This window comes from Tinamus guttatus, unplaced genomic scaffold (genome assembly GCF_059628265.1).
Source record: "Tinamus guttatus ecotype Peru unplaced genomic scaffold, ASM5962826v1 Tinamus_guttatus_pri_ptg000297l, whole genome shotgun sequence".
Lineage (NCBI taxonomy): Eukaryota > Metazoa > Chordata > Aves > Tinamiformes > Tinamidae > Tinamus > Tinamus guttatus.
Window position 1 is genome coordinate 579,890 of NW_028288831.1, and position 18,942 is coordinate 598,831.

Consider the following 18,942-nt stretch of genomic DNA (forward strand, 5'->3'; position numbering starts at 1 on the left):
TCTGCTTGAAGTCTGAAGGATCAAAATCTGTTGGGAATTTTTGTCTATTTCCTTCGAGTAAACCCCAAACCTTTACAGTTGGAAAATGAGGTGCTTTCCCCTGAATACTGCTGTATCTTGAGTTCCAGCAGCAGGCACAGGTTTTCCGCACTGCCTTTGGAGTGTCAGAAACAGAGATGTAATGTTCCCCTTATACAGATGCAGATACACCAGATGTCCTCACAGCTGTAATTGCACACACTGCCTAGAAAGTGGGACTTAACTGCTAGCAGGTAGCTTTATGCCATTCGATGAAACTATACTTGAATTTCATCCAGAGAACTGGAAGACCTTTCTAGTGCTGTTATTTTTATCTTTTGGATTTCATTAGATCATAATGGACTTTGATTTGGGTTTTTTTGTTCTGATTTTTAGGATGTCGTTTTATTTTAATTTGCCACTGCAGTCAGGGGCAGTTGCAGGTGAGGAAGCCATTGGTATCAAGATAATTTCAGTGTGGCCTAGGCTTGGTATAAGCAGAGGAGTTGCTTTGCTCTAAATTGTATTGTTACAAAGTTTGAATGTTGTGGAATTGGCTTTCCTACCTCTTCTCCTTTTCTATCAGGTGTGGTCAGTACATTGCCACTGCCAACAGGCCCCTTGGGGATTCCTCCTCTGGGATTTTCTGATTGCTTTAAAGCAAATATGTGCTTACATATTGGGGCAAAATAGCCTTAATGGAACATGGCGTCCAGACCGTGGTATTCAGCTTGTCATTTGAATTGATTGGTGTGATAAATGTGTTCTACACGAAATGACATTGTGAGTTTTTAATGAGAAATACCTGACAGAAATTGATGGAAATTTTAACATAGATGGTTTTCATTCCAAACTCTAATATACATTAGTGGATGAAAAAGACTAAAAATAGGAATGCAAATTCAGAGTCACTGCTCGCTCTGGTTGGTATTTAACATCCTTGAAAGCCAAGCTCTGGGGTACAATTAAAGCTTTTCACAAGAAGGTAGCCAGGCTCTTGCTAAGGAGGTTTTTGTAGCACCTTTTCAAGCACAGAGCACCAGTTATGCTTTCCCACACTTTTTTTTTTGTTGTTCTGTTCTTCCTTCCACACTTCCTCCCATAGGACAATTGATTAATATGCAATATTACTCACAGTGGAAGCAGGTAATAAATACATGCATGCTTTCCTCTTACTTGGTTTCACTAATATTGACATTAGATTCATTATGTTTTACATCATCTTCACGATCCACTTCTGTTGTTGTTTAAATGAATGCAACCTACAAATGGCAGCTTGCTTTCAAGAACAATTTTCCCTGATGGAAAGGTGTATAAAAAGCATCCATTTCATTCACGAAGTATTTACGCTGCTGGAAAGGCATGGGGTTCTCATGAAATAACCACACTGAAACAGTTCCGACTCCTTTACAGCTTCATAAAGATTCTGGCAAGGGCATCCATTAATCCACTGAAAGTATATTTTCTTTATAAACTGTCTTATGCCTTCCATCTGTCTTCTTGCTGCCCTCGTACAACCTACCAATGTGTGGAGGAAGAAAGGAAAAAGTAGCTAAATGTTACTGACTTTCAATGTAAAAAGCAACTCCTGTGTGATACTGAAGCGGATCTTAGCCTTGAAATATAATTTTTAAAAACAATATTCTACTTTTTAATTAATACCCTTTGTTTTCGTTTAAAAACACAAAAAAATTGTAACATACTTAATTGTTAATGAGAGCCTCTTAAATTAATTTTCTTTTGAGTTGTTTGCTCAACAAAATTTAGAATTATTCCCATCTCTGATATTCATTGTCCTTATACACACACACATCCACCCACTATTTCTGCCATGCTGCTTTTAGTATTTAGATTTTCTAAATATTTAAATGCCTCTTGGCTTCTAGTATTCTCTAAATGACAAAAGTGCTGGTAATGACTACATCATTACTATAAAGCTGAGATTTGAAGTGCAAGTAGAAGTAAAATAATTGCTTCAATCATTTCAAATGTTAGACTTCAAAATAAAATCAAAGGTTTAATTTTGAGTTTCCTTGGTTTCAAATGCTATTAACAGCAGTTAACATTAGAAAGATTTTATATTTGGTTTGTATAACCCATAAGTAACTAAGGTATATATTCAGAGTTATCTTCAGCTTTAGTGCATCTTTATTTCATTTTATCTGGGAATGAGTACTTATCTCCTTCCCCTTCGCTGTGATTTTCTACAGCGTCTGTCTTGCGGTTGGAGTTTCCTTTGAAGCCCTCAAGGCACAGTTCCTCACACTCCCTTTTTCAGCAGTGAGAGCTCAGGGTACTGCAGTTGCAGGTCCTGATGTGCCACTTCTCTTCGGTTAGTTGGACCTCTGCATCTGTGCAGAGTGTCCTTGATGTCAGCAGGGCTCTGCGCACAAGTGCTAGTCCCAGGAGTGGGGCAAATTGCAGGATTGTGGCCTTATTACCAGTGGGTCTACATTATCCCTTATTATGTAAGATAACTAATAGTTATATTCTAAAGCTTTTCAGGAGGACTGTGATAGCATAACTTTTCAAATAGGATAAAGCTGGGTGATGGGCAATAAATTAAATTAGAATTGAGATGAGACCATCAAGCTTTGCCACTTCAAGTTGAATTGCTTTGTTAAAATCTGAAAGGAAAAAGCCTTTTGAGTTCACGTAGCTACCTCAACTCTTTAACATATAGATAGTAAAATGCCATTAGTGCCAGGCTTCTAGAGCCTTTGAGTCTTTCAGTAACGACAAGAGGTGCATAACATGGCACACTACATCCCAGTTAGGTAGTGAGTAAAAGCCTCAATTGGGATTACAATAAAATGAGATTACTCAGAGGAAGTGCAGCACATCAAATTGAATTGAACTGCCAGTGCTGAAAGGCATCCTCCTCATATATTCAGCTAGTTTTTTGCTAGCCAGTTATTTCTCTATCAAGCAAATAGTTGACACTCTTGTTTCTGAAGCTTTAGAGCGTAGTAGATACTGGGATAACCAATCAACTGAAACATACTTTTAATAGTAATGTTAATTCCAGTGGGTTCCTGAAGTGTTTTACTAACTAAAAATAGATTATAATGGGCAATAACAATTACTGCACTTCCATTCCAGAAGCAGCTACCTTGGGAGTGGAATAAGGCAGCTTCCAGAATGCAGTGTAATATTAAGCATCACTGTGGGATGAATACCCAAACAGGAAATTAAGCAATTGGGCACTCCATTTAATAGTTAAATTTGTATGATTAGTGCCACAAGATCCTCAGAATAGGATTTATTTGCCTTAAATTTCCCAAAGTCAGATATCTTAACCAGTGCTGGGTCCCCTTGGTGGCACTGGGGAGGAGCCTGTCCCTTCAGAGGACAGGACCCATCCTCTGTGGTGTGGAGGGGCTGCGTCACCCAGGCCGCGCGCTGGATGGGCCCATTTCTCCCCCTGGTCCCTGGGGGAAGCCCAAGTTACCCAAATTTAACACTGATGGGTCTTCATCTGTGTGATCCTAGATGTACCCTCAGTTTGTAATGAGGCGAGTGTTGTGATTCCTGCTGTATGTTCTTGTGGTAGCAAATGTGTCCTCAGACTTGCTCCCTTGAATTGCTACACAGAATTCAATTTCAGTGGAATGCTGAAATAAGAATTTCACAAAATACTGTAGACCTTTGTACAGTTTACAAAACTTTTAAGGAGTAGCAATGCTAGAAAATACTCCTGTGTTTTGTCCCACTGTGTTTTTACCTGATAGCTAAAAACTACTATTGGCAATTTTGCAGTTTTGTTAATGATTGGCGAGTGATGGGAGGTGTTTGTGATGCAGAGCTTTGAGTCACTTGGCATGAACCTGAATTGCTTCTCAGTTTGTAGGGATAACCTTCAAAATATCTAAGGGATAAATATATTCCATAGCATGTTCTTTCTGCAATTTTTTAAATTGTTCTTGTCTGGAAAGTTTAATATTTAATGACCTAGAGATAACTCATAAATCATTTTTATGTATATATTTATAGGTTCTGCAAACATTTTTCTCCATGGCTCAGAACAACATAATTCCCTGACTTCTGAAATTCATTTCCTGAGGAAGCAAAATCAAGTTCTGAATGTAATGCTAGCAAAAGGATCCAGAGGTAAAATATAAAACTGCTTTACAGGAGTAGACTGCAACTCATTCCAAATTAGCAAACAATAAAGTATCTAGATCTATTTATTAAATTGACCCCTGTTCTTCCTCCTCAAATTCTATACTCACAGCATTCAAACTGGGTTCAACAGTGGTGAAGGAGATGGAGCAATGTTCCTTCATAGCATAGTTCCATTTATTCATTGCATTTTTAGTTTAGATGTGCTTTCATTTCTTTATTCTTTTTGTATGTTTTCTTTATAAGTTCTCTTTTTTTTATTCTCTCTGTGCTATTAAATACTTCTTTCCTGCCCCCTTTTCCCCTTGCCTCTGTCCTGAAGTTCTCATTAAAAAAAAAAACAAATATGGAAAATAAACTAAAATTATTTTTGCTAATTAAGCCATCAATACAGAGGGATTGCAAAGGGAAAGAAAATAGTTATTGCTAGGTTTAGGAGTCTGCTGCAGAGGGCTGACTGGACAGGTCTTTTTTTTTTTTTTTTGAAAGCACTTTACAGGAGAACAGAACTGAGAGAAACCAGTCAGAAGTATCTGTAATCTCTCAGGTTAACATTAGACTTATCTTCACACCTGTGAAGACAGAACATTACAAGCCTATGCTATTTTTCCCCCAAGAAAATCAGCTACTAGCAGTTCTTACAGGCAACATAAGCTAAAATTAGATTAAAAATATCTTTATTTTCAGGGCGGCATAAAGCCTATTTGTATAAAAGCACTCATGCTTCTTTGGGTCATGCATTTTCTCATCTGTTTAGCACTTCTTGGTGCTTAACAGTTTGTTCAAGTCCTACTTTTTTATTAACACAAGGTGTTACTGCTATGGTATGATAATATCAGGGTTTTTTTTTTTTGTATATGAATCAGATTAAAAAAACCAAACAACAAAAAAACCCATTACTGCCTAGTGTTTTGCAGTTTTGCCAGTGTCTCTGTGTCTCTGGAGTTTGTTGGCTTCTGTTCCTTTTTTTTTTTTTTTTTTTCCTGGAGATGCTGGGGAAGGAAAAGTCTCGTAAGTGCTTCCTGCTTGCCTTAGTCTCCAGTGCTTTCTGTCTAGTCTTTGGCTACTTAGAGGCTTTGACCTCTTCAGTGGTGAAATGCTGGGGAGGTGCCTGTTTAGCAGCACATGGGAATTACGGTTTTCATGCACTTTGGACAAGTCTGAAGATAAGTGATTTTCTAACTGTCAGGAAATGGACCATTTCCTCTCTGTTGTTTCTTTGCCAAGGTTGCAGCCTCCTTTTCAAATGTTAAACGTAAGGTCACGAATTTGGTTATTTGTCCCTTCGAGCCTCTCTAGTAGTTGCCCCCTACCAACAGTTCTTTGCCACAGAATCAATTTGGGTGAATTGCTTTTTCTAAGGAAAGAAGGACTGGTTTCACAGAGCTCACAGGTATGTAATGCCAGGAAGGAGAGGATGGAGGGATTACCAGGGGACAAAGAGATGGGAACAGCCCTAGTCAGCTCTTTCCTTCCTAAAAAGGAAGTTGAATTTGTTATTTGACGAGGTTAGCCTGTCCTTCTGAACAATTTCAAGAGGTGCTTGGATCATTCGTCTTATCAGGTTGTACACAGTTTTTCTATTGATCTCTTTTACTGAATCCTTCAAGAGTCCTGAGGTTTGAATGTTATACAGAAAATTCATCTACCAAAAATAATTAAAAAAGAAAATATCAAAATCTTAAAGCTCACAAGAGCAGCTGTTACTTTGTCCATCTCTAAGAAGCTGATTTTGTTGAAAGCAAGGCTTCAGCATGTTTTGGGCTTTGCAAAAACCTTTCATTTCTTCTTGCAGATAAACAAAAGGAAAATGAAAAGTTAAGAGAATCCATTTCTAAGAAGAATGCAATCATTGAGCATCTTCACCAAGATTATGAATGCATCAAGAAAGAAAATGAAAGATTGCAAAAACTAATTGGCAAAAAGGAGGATGAAACCAGATATCTGACACGTGAGATTTACAGCAGTCGTAATGAATTAAACAGGTATTGATTCTGTCCACATTTAGACTTTCATTTAGAGAAGAAAATTGGCAATGTGACGTGCATGTGTTTAGCTGTGGCCGCTAACGTTACTGTAATGAGGTGCATAGCCATATTTAAAAGGCAAAGGGAAAAATATGGAAGCAGAATGGATTTCAGATTTTGAAATGAAGAATAAGAAGAATTTAACTTTTAACTCAGAGGTTCATTGGAACATTGCAGGTTGCAAACAGAAGCGAATGTAAAGCAACATCAGCTCTCTGAGAATGACAAATTACTGCAGTCGCTCCGAATTGAGCTCAAGGTCTATGAAAAATTGGAAGAAGCAAGGAGAAAGAAGACAGGTATAAATGCATGATTGTTTCTGCACAGTTCTTGGGCCGTGCAACCCTTCCCTCTCTGAATGTGATCTTGAGTATTTACTTGCTACCCAAACACACACTGTTCAACTCCCGCAGCTAGTGCTTACTCAGATGCTTTCTCTTAAGACTCTTATTATGTGAGTAGTGTCTTCTCTCTAGGGCTAGAGAGCAGTGCTGGCACTGGTTTCTAAATAAGCAGAGACATTTAATAATTTCCTGTGTGTTTTTGTCACTAAAGATCAGGGGTAGGAGTGAGACTTATGAGCTTTCCTACTGTTTTATGGAAATTACACCACCACATAGTTGGTGTTAAGGTTCGGAAAAGTGTCATCTTTACCAGACTAGGAAGTTCATCTTTACTGCGTGCTTTGTATAGGATCCAGCACATTTCCCATTACGTGTTTATGTAGAAGTTAATTTTTCTTCATGCTTGTTGGCATAGGGCTTTAAGCCGAAGTTGGCTCAGGATTAGAAGTAGCTTTTCCTTGCGGAACTCATAACATAATTAGAGAGTAGCAGCACCATCCTCATGCTGTTGTGAGCCCCTTCCTGCTCTCTGGAGAGCAGTTTGGATTCAGCATGAAAGAATACACGGGCTCATTTCTGTACTGACTGCCTTCCATGAAAAGGCGAACACGGCTCCTGCTTTTCTGAGGTTCCTCTGGTTGCCAAGTGATCACTGTTCTCTTTTCTTCCTTCGGTGTATAAAATTAAACGTACTCAATCCCTCCTCCTGACTCCAAGAATACCTGTTCCCTTTTCTTTCCTCAGACTGTGTATTAATGCACTTCGAATTTTATAAATCCTCTTCATTCTCTTATTATTATAATTTTGCTTTTGGCATGAGACCTACTAGCGTTTATGGACAAAGTGAAAATAATTTTCAGCTCTTTTAAGTCTTTTGAGGATAGAAGCAATTAAGACCTGCTTTTTTGTCAAACCATTATCTCAATGCTGTTTGTAGCTAATTCTTAATATTGAGGATAAAGCTGGCTGTAATTTACTTGCTCACCATTTTGATAACGGGATCATTTTAATTGTTAAAGATGTGAAGTGTTTCTGTTAAAATTTTCTCAGATCCCAGACACGATGCATCCGAAGAATTTCGAAAAGATCAAAATAATCCACTTGACTTACATGAACTCTTGACTGAAATACAGAGTTTGCGAGTACAGCTTGAAAGAAGCATAGAGACAAACAAGACTTTACATGAGAAATTAGAGGAACAGCTTTCAAAAGAAAAGAGAGAAGAAGTGGGCTCAGTGTCAGCTGTGAATATCAACTACCTTTTCAAACGAGAATCTCAGCATTATGCAGGAATGAATGGTACTGTGCCATACTTGCTTGTATGATACTGTAGAATCCGTGCATCGCTTTTCAAGATGCTTCTTTTCTCTTAAAGCCTCACACAACATCAACTGTGTGATTGGGGACCTATCAGCCTGTCAGTGTGCTTTCCTGTCAGAGCCATTAGTGCATCTGGAGGTGAAGTGCACACTGTGCTCTCTATAGCCTCTGACTAGCAGGTGCCTTTCATCCCAGAAAGGCATTTACAGGCAGGATCTGGGATGGAAGGATGCCATAAATTTTGGATGCCTACATTATATTGCCATAAATTTTGCTTACCTTGGGATTCTTCTCCTTAATGCACAGCTCTAGCATTCAGGAATGATCAATAAGTGCACAAGATGATGTTTGTTTAAAGCGGTTGTCCCCTCTATGCCTTTGAGGAATATTTTTATTTTAATCACTGTTAAGTGATATCATTTTAGCAAATTGGAAAAAATGTGATGTTTACCCTCAGTGTTGGACTATGGTCCCAGTGTAAATATGTATGGGTACAAAGGGCACAATAAGGTTTTTCCTTGCTAATGCTGCTAACATACCCTGACTAGTAACAGCATCCTGTACTTACAGCATGAGTATAGGTGCTCCTGACTGTACAGGTATGTAGGAATGCCATGTTCTGAAAAGGGCTAACAGTGGCACTTCTTGTGTCCCTCCACTTTGCCCACATGTGCTGATCTGACAACATGCACCACGCAGAACAAGGTGGCATAAGAGGAGCAGTGTGGAGCTCATGCCTCAAAGGCATGGGACACGGCGGGGTTTTTACCACCCTACATCTCTGGAGCATCCACTGTGCCCAATCCGAACCCTACAGCAGGTGAAAACCATAATGAACAGATTCCACACCTCTCTGTACGAGTAAGGGAGATGCTGACTGTAGCAGATACATTTTAAAGATTGCAAACCTTTCCTGTGCCCTTCCTGCTTGAACAATAACTTTAGTCATGTGCTTCATACAGAGATGTCTATTTAGAGCCAGTCATGATCAAGTAGATGTGGAGCAAGGCGTATAAACCACCAATAGCCCCAAATTACATTTGTTCCTGATAAGTTTATAGATAGAGTCCTAGATGTTGCTCTTGACCTACATCAAATAAAGCAGTTAAGAGCTGGAGAAGCTAGTTATTTCCTTGAGAAAATTGAGATACGGGTTTGATGGTTTACTTTGATATGGAGCAGGAAGACTCCTCCGAATGTCATAGCCAAATTTATTACTTTAGTTGTACTGTGATACGTTTCCCGCTGTGTCTTATTTTCTCATAGGTTTTTGGGGAATTTGAAAGGTCTGAAGAGGGATGATATACATAGGATCTAATGCATGGCGTAGCTGAAAAGAATGTCATACTTTTTGTGGAAAGTTAATGGGAAGCTTAGATTTGTTGATTTTTATCATATTCATTCAGGGTGTATTTTAGACTTTCTGAGCACAACTTGATTTTGAGAGATACGTAGGACTTTGGATGGATGCTAAAAGCATAAACGTAAGTAAATGCTGACAGATGCATGCCCTCAGCACTAGAAAACAGCTGTGTTTCCCTGTTTGCTGGCCTCAAACGTAACATCAGCTAAAAAAAAAAAGCAAGAACACAAGCAGGACTAGGCAGCTTTATCCCAGCCTTTCTGTTTGAGACAACTCTAGTGTTCATCTGTACTTCATGTAAGACTAGACAAAGTTAAAACTTCTTTTTTTTTTCCTCTCCTAGGCACACACTTAGCACCTAAAGATGATTTTGACAACACTTCCCACTGCAGCAGCACCTCATCTTCCAGCACTGCGTGTACCCCTCGACTTGTGCCTGGCCATCGTATGTGGGCAGACAAAAACGGGCGGCATGTTCTGGGCTTGATTGAGGATTATAATGCTCTGCGGAAGCAGATTTCGGAAGGCCAGCAGGTTCTAGCAGGAATGGAGATTTCTTTGAGAGAGGTCGCTGGTATGAAACTGCCGGAGCCTGGAATCAAGGTAAATAGTGACAGCTGTTAGGGGATGAGGAATTTTTGCCTAGAAATGCAAGATGTACAGATACAGAGCAAGACAAATCTAACTACAAGCTGCAGCGAAAGGGAAGGAGGGATCTGTGCATGTCTATGGCAGATAATAAGGAACTAAAGAAACTTACATTGCGGCAGGAAAAGCTGAGGTCAGACATTTGAGAAACATGCCAGTGGTAAAAACAGTGAAATGCTGGAATGGAGCCTGCTCAAGGACCCTGTTGAATCACTATCACTGGAGGCACTTTTTTTAAGAGCAGGTTACATTAATGGTTTTGAAAAATTGCAGATAGAGTTTTCCTGCCTTGGAGCAGGAAGGTGAACTGGGTGACTAATGAAGGTCCCTCTCACCCATGTGATTTTAAGATAAAATAAATGTTGTAAAGACCATGCCCGCAGGTCCTTAAAAAGCAGGAGTTGATAACTGCATGGTTAAATTTTGCCTATTTCTCTTCTGTAGTTATAATTAGCAAAGCTATTGAAGATGCAGTTTACAGTGCTGAAATGCTTTTTGTGGTATCATATGTATGCACACAGTAAAACAATGTCTGGATGACAATTAAGGCTCTCTGAAGAATCATATTCAAATGACCTAGTTAAAATACTAATAATGGCTGAAAAAAGTAACCTCCTTGTAATAGTCTATCTTTTATTGTTGGTGGTGGTGTAAAGAAAAAAACGAGTAAGTTTCACAATTTGCAGTTTCCTGCACAGCTTTTGCACCTCTGAATTTTCAGACTACTCAGAAAATGGGATGCTTTACATGACAGGGGGGTTCCATGTGAAATAAGTATTTAGATGATATGTTGGATGGGCGCAGGAAATCTGGATGCTTTTCTTTCCTTACCCTCCCCCCTTCCCTATCACAATTGCATCGGTAAATTATTTGCTCCCTTGCATTTTTTTTCCTCCTTTTTCTCCTTTATTTCACATTTATGCAATTTCTTCAATTTGGTTTTCTCATTTGTCAGCAGAGGAAAACATTTTATGTGTGTCCTGATAGTTATTTTAGCATTAAATGGAACAGTTTAAAGGGTCTGCTAAGGAAGAAACATCTATATTGCTTAAATTGATGTCGGTAGTCATTTGACTTTCAAATACCATGACACAAAATGCAAATGGAGAAAGAGCGTAGCCAACTATTTCCACAGCAAATCTAGTAAATGTAACCTATTATTAATCATGGCTATTGATTAGAATAAATCCTCTTCCTCCCTCAAATTTTCATATAATGTATAATTCAACAGTCTGTTTAAACTAATAAATTAGCTTTCTCGTGGCACCCAGTAGCTGTGTACATCATCTTAAATATGAAATCTTACTAAGTGGATTTACACTATTAATTAAGATGACAATTTCATAATATTTTAAATGTAAAATCTGTAATCCCACGATGCAGGTGCCAGACCAGGCCTCACCACGTAGCTTTTCTGCAAATGTCCACACGGTGCAGCAGATTTTAGAGGAGGCTGCGCGTTTATTGAAACTGCTCTGGAGAGTTTCCCTTCCTCTGAAAGCTGCACACAGCAACGCTGCTCCTGGCGCCCAGGTACTGCTGTGGTTGGTTTTGTGGGGCTTCTTTTGAATGGTTGGAACGTGGCAGGGAAGAGGGATGAGTTAGGAACATGTCATTTGGGGAAATCTTTTGAAGATTGTGAACCCAAGATACCCATTCTGCACTGTCTGGCTGTGCAGGTTTAGGTAGCTCCAACCCCTGCAGACTGAGGCCAAGCATGTGCTGGTTTTCTGTCCTGATCACGGCGTGCACGGGGGCGTTTATTCACAAAAGACTTCATAGTAAAGCTGCAGTCTGTAATAGTTGTTTTGTCATAGTCTGGAGACGTAGGCAGGTGACAACCATTCAATTTTAATGAGATAAGGGTTGGCCTCCCTTGTTATTAAAAAAAAAAAAAAAACCCAACAAATTCAATTTGGTTATGTATATGCCACATATACAACAAAAACTTCAGCAACTTTGATATAACCAGAGCTACATTTTACTTTTACGTTTTTGACACCTAAGCTGTAAAATAGGAAGTTTTTTTTTTTTTTTTTTAAGTGCGACAAAAACTCACGACAAGTTTTATATCACTTTAACTAAAAAGGATTGCACTAGGCAAATGAATAAAAGTGAAGTGAATGAGGAATGAATTATCTGTACTGTCATAATACTACCACTCAACATTGAAACTGTTTGAAACTCTGGCTTTAAAATAAATCTGAAATGTTTTCCCTGAGGTTTCTTCAGGGAGACAGGATATTGCTGGAAAAATAAAGGTTTAGGAAAGCAAACATTTAATATATCATTTTTATAATATTTAAAAATATTTTTAGTAGCCTTAAACATGTAAAATCATAAAAGTAGTGAGAATAAACTGTGTTATCTAATACAGATCACTCATATTTCATTTCCATATTTTGGATGACTTGAGAAGTGTGTATACTTACATTTTACCTTTATATACATAAAATTTATATGGACAGCTATATGTTGGCTCGGGTTGCAGGATCAGAACGTAACAGAGAGCTGCACAAATGTGTTTTAGTGTATCTGTGTATCTAATAGTTATTGGTCTAAACCTTCTTGATTTGGATTGGTGTCCCCTGAAATCTCCCCTGCGCTGGAGATCTCAGAATAGAAGCTAATAGAAGCTTCTCTAGAGTTTCTTACCCCATCTGCTCAGATCTTAAGGACATTTGATTGCCTCTGATGTCTTAAATGCTGTATATGAAAGAATGTCTCTTGAAGTTTGATTCTAAAAGATACTGAGTGTTCACTGCCTTCTGTTCAGCCCCACAGGAGCTGTGAATAATCAGCTCTTCTGAAGAGCTAAATGCTAGGGGAGAAGTCCAGAAGACATTATTATTTAACAACTGGTACAACAGCAAGAAAAAAAAATTACAAGTTTCAGTTTGCATGAGGATCCAGATCAGCAACACTGCAGACTAAACCAGGGCTGCTAGTGGTCCTTTTCTCCAAGATACTGACCCTAACTTGGATGGAAGTGGTGGTGAAAACTAAACCTTAAATAATGATGCTATCAAATAATTTTGAAAAAAAAAAAAAAAACCACACAAGTGCCTGTCACTTGTAAGATGTCTTTCACCGCTTTGATTAAGTTAGCATTCACTGTTAATTTCCATCCTTAGAGAAAGAAGCTGCGAGTTTTGAACCTGGCACACAGGATACTTGCTGGTCTCAGCACTGGCCTTGTTTGCCAGTTGAGAGCAAAAGTCATGAAAGGAACGCAAGATTAAAAGCAAAAATAAACATTAGAGTTAAGGCTTTTCCCAGAATATCCTAACAAATAATTGTGATAAAAGTCAGCTAAGGCTACATCATTAATTATAACACTTTTCTCTAAATTATTGCTGCCTCGTCGCAGCTAGCAGGAGAGACAAGCAGTGAATGATGTGGCATTCCTATAAAGAATTTTCTGTGCTCTGGAGAAGTCTGAGGGCTCCTGTACAAAAGTATAGAGGAATTAATCATGTGCAATATGTAATGGTTCTGATATAATATTTTTATCCTTTCAATTTAGGATGAAGGAATGAAAGCAGAAATATTCAGGCTGCGTAAGAAACTATCTGAGCAAGAGAAGAAGTTACACAGCACAGTGAAACGCCTGCACTCCACCAACCAGCTGAAGGAAAACATGGAGAAAGTCATCATTGATCAGTGTAGGTGATGCCTGCATTCCTGCTGCTGCTGCTTTTATTTATGCACTTCATGGCTAACTAGCTAAGTTCAGAAGCAATGAAATGACTATAGGCTGTAATGCAATATTTTACTCTTAAAAGAGCTCTGAAAGGTTACATGGAAATATGAAAACAGGCATGACGGGCTATATTCCAGTTGTGCTAGACCACAGGAACTTCTTGAGATGTACAGATTCTGCTTTAAAATGCAATCTGCTCACCAGCAGATGTTGGAATGGAGCCCCACACCTTTCCTCTGCCTCCCCAGTTGCTGTGGCAATATGTGTATTATTGGAGGTGGATTTCTTTTCCTTTAAAATTCTGTCATTAAATTCTCTTTGCGATAGGACTGACTCATTGGTCTATGCAAACATAGCATTCCTGTTCATGAGTAATTATTTTGGAATTTAAGATGTTATGCAACACACAAAGAAAATGGCCATACTACTTTTTAGTTATGCAAGTCATTTTAATGCAGCATAGAGCTCTTAATGTTATCTTGTTCCATAGCCTACAATTTTATATCAATGTTGCATATATTTTCTGCCTGAAGATTTTTGATTCAATATTCACTGGCTGCTTTTGGTCTCTTCTTTCAGAGGTATTGTATAAAGTGACATAAAAGTTACTTTTATTAAATACAAAGTTATATTTTGGTCATGATTAAATATTGAATAGCTCAGTTTGGAGTTATCACAACAAAATTTAAGCTATTTTATTAGGTCTGTCTGCCCAAATAATATCCCTGGGATAGATTTACTGATTTACCTTGGTTAGTTCTTATGTTCCAGTAACACCTCTTGAAGAATTGCTGGGTAACTGTAGTAGGGCTCTGCAGAGCATAAATCTGTAGATTTTGGCCTTATGATCCCTCCTCTTACCCCCACAGTCACCACCCTGACCCTCTCTCCCCAACCCCTTCAAAAACAAACCAGAAAATCTCCCTCTTTCTTTGCTCACTCTTTTTCAGCATATTCAACCTCCTCTTAACTAGATCCTAATGAAATGAAGCCTGCCTTTTCCTAATGCAAAGTACTGCCTGGCTAGCAGCAGCTCCACTATTAGTGTCTGAATTCTTTTCATGTACTGAATTTGATATTTTTGATTTAGAAATATCTGGTTTGCCAGATGAAATGATTTTAGTAGCAGAGCTCTTCACGAGCAGAGAGCACTCTGCTACCCAGAAAGACCCAGACACAATTTTCAGTAAGTTTCATTGATTATGGGAATTACGGGTATCAGTTACCTTTGCCTTAAAGAGCAATTTTAGAAATGTTTCTAAATTGCATCTGTACACAAATTCCTGACCAAGCATACCGCAAATGTGGTGACTCATAGGAAGATACTGAATTTTATTACTGTGTATACACTTCTTTATTTCTTCCTTTCTCCTTTTGCTAGTAAGAAACCACAGGTATCCCAGGAGGTGACCTTGACTGCCTCCACCCTCCAAAATTCCTTTTTGCTGGGCATCTCTATGGAGAATATTCAGGCTCCCACTGTTATTTACTTCAGCATTCTTCAATACATTTAGAGGCAGAGACTGGAACATTCTTGTGGCTCTGAGTGTTCTGTGCTATTTCTTCAGGAGAGGGAGCAAACTCATTGCTTATAAAACCTCCTCTGAACCTCCAAACATGTAACAAGGCAGAGCCAAATTGCAGTAATCTGCCAAGGGTATAATTATCTCATGACAGCTATACCCTTGGAGTTGTTGGGTTCTTATTATTGTAATGAAAAATCTTTATTATGGCTAAATTGTTTATTTTTGAGACTGGAATATTAAATTGGTACTTGCGAATGGTATTTTTCAGCGGTTATGGAGCTGACACAGATTAGAGAATCACATATTTAACCTGACATTTCTAAATACCAGTTTTGTTTAGCAGCATCCCCTCCTCCATTCACAGGTCTTTTTCTCTCCCCATGGAGGCTAAACTAGCTGCATAAATAAAGAAACCTTGGACCTCATCAGAGCAAACCACTTATTTCCTCTAAGCACACAGAGGTTGCCTTGTCCTTGAACTGCTGGAGGAGCTGGCTGACTTGTTCCACCATCTGTCCTCTTCTTCCCATCCCATCCTCTCCCTAAACTTCTCCATCTCCCCATTTCCCTCTTCTTGTCTAATACATCAAGTCATAGTTAGATCATTTGCCATCTTTCCCTAAAATGGATGGAAGGACTCCCCCCTTCAGTGATCTTGGATTAAAGGATCCAGTCTCACACGGGGCTGTGCACACCTGTGATGTTAAGGGCAGTGGTGAGATGTGCATGTTTTCACATACATAGTCCTTCTTAAGGGAGAAACACTTTAAAATTAAGACTTTCCAAATGGAGTTTACATCTGAGAAGTTGATTATTGGCTAGATGGAATATAGACTATGGAGCAGGAAAGAGCACTGAAGGTGAACAAGGTTTACCTGGTCACTGTCTGTGTTGTAAATGCATGTGCCTTATATACATCTTATTTAATATTTAGTCATAAGACTCCAATAGAGAGAACTTTATAGAAAACTTTGCCGTATTCTGTTTAATCTGCTCTTTCTTTCCAGTGGTTTTAACCCATGACGTCCTGAAGAAAGCTAGAGGAAACCTGGAAGTAAGTAAAATTTCAGCTTACATTTTAAGCTGGTGATATTATTCTTTAGAAGTAGTCTAATTTCCTTTAGGTTTACTAGTGGAGCATGATGTTATTATCAGTTCTAGGTGATAGCAGTTTAAGCATGATAAATATTCCCATATGTATTGTTTAAATTAGAGTTTTATGACTGAATAAGTAACTAGTTAAGTAACTGAGGAACTTTTCTGATGCTTTTGCTAGATTAATATTCATATGTCCTTCTTCCTCCAGTAGTTTAGTTTCAGCAGGTCACACTCCAATAACCTGTTTTACTGGCTAAGCTCACAAAAAGAACACTTATTTAAAGCCTATATATGTTTTAATAACCAGTGCTGCTTTCTTAAAAATGTAGACCCAATGGGCAAAGCTGCTGTAAACAACTATTGCTAACACAGTATATTGTATTAGTTTGACTGCTTAAGTATTCACTTTTTGAATCCTAAATCACATCCTTCTCCTTGCATATTCCATTCAGACTGATGGTACATTTCCCAGATGCCCTTAAATTTTCTATGAATCTTCCCTTCATTGTCTTTGACAACAGTGGCCTTATCAAAGCTCTTCCTTTAGCAGCTGCTCTGCTGTTTTCTCATCCCTCCCCATGTTCTAAGTTGATGACATAAAGGTCTCCGTGCTTACAGAAACCTTATCCTTTAATTTGAAGATCTGCTGAACACAGGAGTTCATATTTGCGGATCTTTTTGCAGGATTATGGCCCAACACTAGGAACAGATTGTGTGCAGTTGAAGTACTGCAAAATAGAGCAATAATTATTGCTTTTCTAACCAGGTTCAACCAGCGGAGAATCAAAAAGCGGCTTCCTTTACCAACAAAAAAAGGATTCTCTGAAGGAGAAAGGTCCGTTAATAAAGACTGTTCCCGTGCTTATTGTTTGATTCTTCGTGCCTTACTATTTATTGATGTAAAAATGTTCATTTAGCTCTTTTATTGCAGTCAGTCTTTGTCTAGAAAAAAAGAAAAAAGAAAGAAAAAAAAACAAGAAAAGAAAGCAAAGCTTTTGGTAAATAACTTATTTAACAACAAAAAAGGGATAGTTTTTAATATTTATTACAGAAATCGGTACTGGAAGTGTTGAAGAAAAAACTTTTTTTTTTTTTTTTTTAAAGTTGGCTCCTTTGAAATTTTATATTTTTACTTCTTATGTTAAACAGTTCCAGAAAGAATCAAGAGCACGATCCTCCTCTCAACTGTTTCTAGATGGCTAAAATTAAATAACGTAGTTTAAAAAAAATACTTAGTTCTGCCACTTGTCATTGTTTTGTAGCACTGTGAGAAATGTTCAGTATTTGAGAGCATTTTAAACCTACACCTGGAAGGTTCTGCTGGAAGCCACCTGATGCTGAGCTTTCTCATTATCTTATTAGAAACTTAGATTTGATGCTAGGTCTGAAAATGTTACTTAGAACCCGGAATTCATTAAAGTTAAAAACAACCACAGATCTGTGTGTGTTATTTTGTTTAAAACAGCAAAAATGTGAGCACTTACTGAACAAAGTGCCGAGTGATGGCAACGTTCACAGCAGCTGGCGTGGATCATTTATTCCCTGGGAATGACGGAAATTAGTCCATACCTGCAGCCTTGTCAGGTAGGGTGGAAGAACTTGTCAGGACTCAGTGCGGATGCTGGAACCTGCCTTTCAGGAAGTCCTGATCCACAGAGATTTTGCCACTGGCAAAATGTTAAACACTGCACAGAGAGGAAGGAGATTATTTTGAGGGACACAGTTCTACAAGCCATTCTTCTCCTGAAAACATGTAAGAATATTCCTTGAATTTAAAGAAATCTTTTATTAGGGGTGTTATATTGATATAGATAATAGGAATATTTTGACCAGGCAAGAGAACGTTATCATAAAACTTGTCCGTTGTGCACCCCGTGTGCTCCGCTCATCCTGCCTGGGGCCGAGTTTGCCCTCAGTGTTGGCTCCTGGAGCCATCAGGGCTGGTCACAGGCAACGTGCTGCTCCCGTTGATATCCCAGTGTCCATCCTTTGAGCACTGCAAGGACAGGCTGCATCCTGTAGCTGGACCTGATAGGAAATGGTTGGGGCTGTGCCTTTCCCTGGGGGCAGAGCGGTGCTCCCCAATCCTGCACAAGTGCCAGCACAGCCCAAGGTGCAGATAATCTGCTCTGTACCCATCAGGGGGATGGTCTGTCCTATTCCAACCTTGCAGAAGTTTTCCCTGCCGCTGCTGTGCATGTAAGGGAATTTTTATTAAGGAAAAATAACACGAAGCCCGAGTCGCACCCGCAACTCTCGGCCATCCAGGGAAACGCACAGTCAAGACCAAAATGTTGTCGGCTTTGCTGGCAGCAGGGGGAAGCAAATTCATTCGTCTAGATTAGAGGAAATATGCTGGAAAAAAATGAAAAAGTTAAAAATAAACTTTGCAAATGGAGACGGGGGGAGGCAAGGAAAGAGCACGCAGTCAAACTTGCACTTCAGTCTCTTCACACGTTATTGTCCTCACAGCTCACTAAAAACGTCAAGTTAATTTTACTAAGTAGCTAAATTATAGACACTCAGATGTAATCAGAATCTGCTATACATTTCAACTTTCAAAATTAATCATCCTACGTTTTTTGAGTTATAACACCTGAAGGAAACAGCTGTACATCTATATATAGGCACCCAATTCTCTTGGTCTTCTTACAGCCTTTCCTATTTCCACACCATCTGTACTTAAAAATAAATAAATATTTTCCATTCCAGAGCTGATTTACCACTTATTTCTTCATGTCCCCCTGCTGTGCCTGCTCAGAGCTCCTCTCCT

At 38.8% G+C, this 18,942-nt stretch overlaps 1 protein-coding gene across 1 annotated transcript in view; it reads left to right on the forward strand.

Moving 5' to 3' along the window:
- CDK5RAP2 (CDK5 regulatory subunit associated protein 2) overlaps positions 1-17,572 on the forward strand; it is a 72,051-nt gene extending 54,479 nt beyond the window's left edge. Inside the window, exons 30-38 of the mRNA XM_088527962.1 lie at positions 4,012-4,128; positions 5,936-6,125; positions 6,345-6,466; positions 7,562-7,810; positions 9,538-9,797; positions 11,226-11,375; positions 13,369-13,507; positions 16,079-16,125; positions 16,936-17,572. Of these exons, the coding sequence (XP_088384088.1) occupies positions 4,012-4,128; positions 5,936-6,125; positions 6,345-6,466; positions 7,562-7,810; positions 9,538-9,797; positions 11,226-11,375; positions 13,369-13,507; positions 16,079-16,125; positions 16,936-16,995 (1,334 nt within the window). The 3' untranslated portion in view covers positions 16,996-17,572. The remainder of the gene's footprint in view (positions 1-4,011; positions 4,129-5,935; positions 6,126-6,344; positions 6,467-7,561; positions 7,811-9,537; positions 9,798-11,225; positions 11,376-13,368; positions 13,508-16,078; positions 16,126-16,935) is intronic.
- The last annotated feature ends 1,370 nt before the right edge of the window (positions 17,573-18,942 follow it).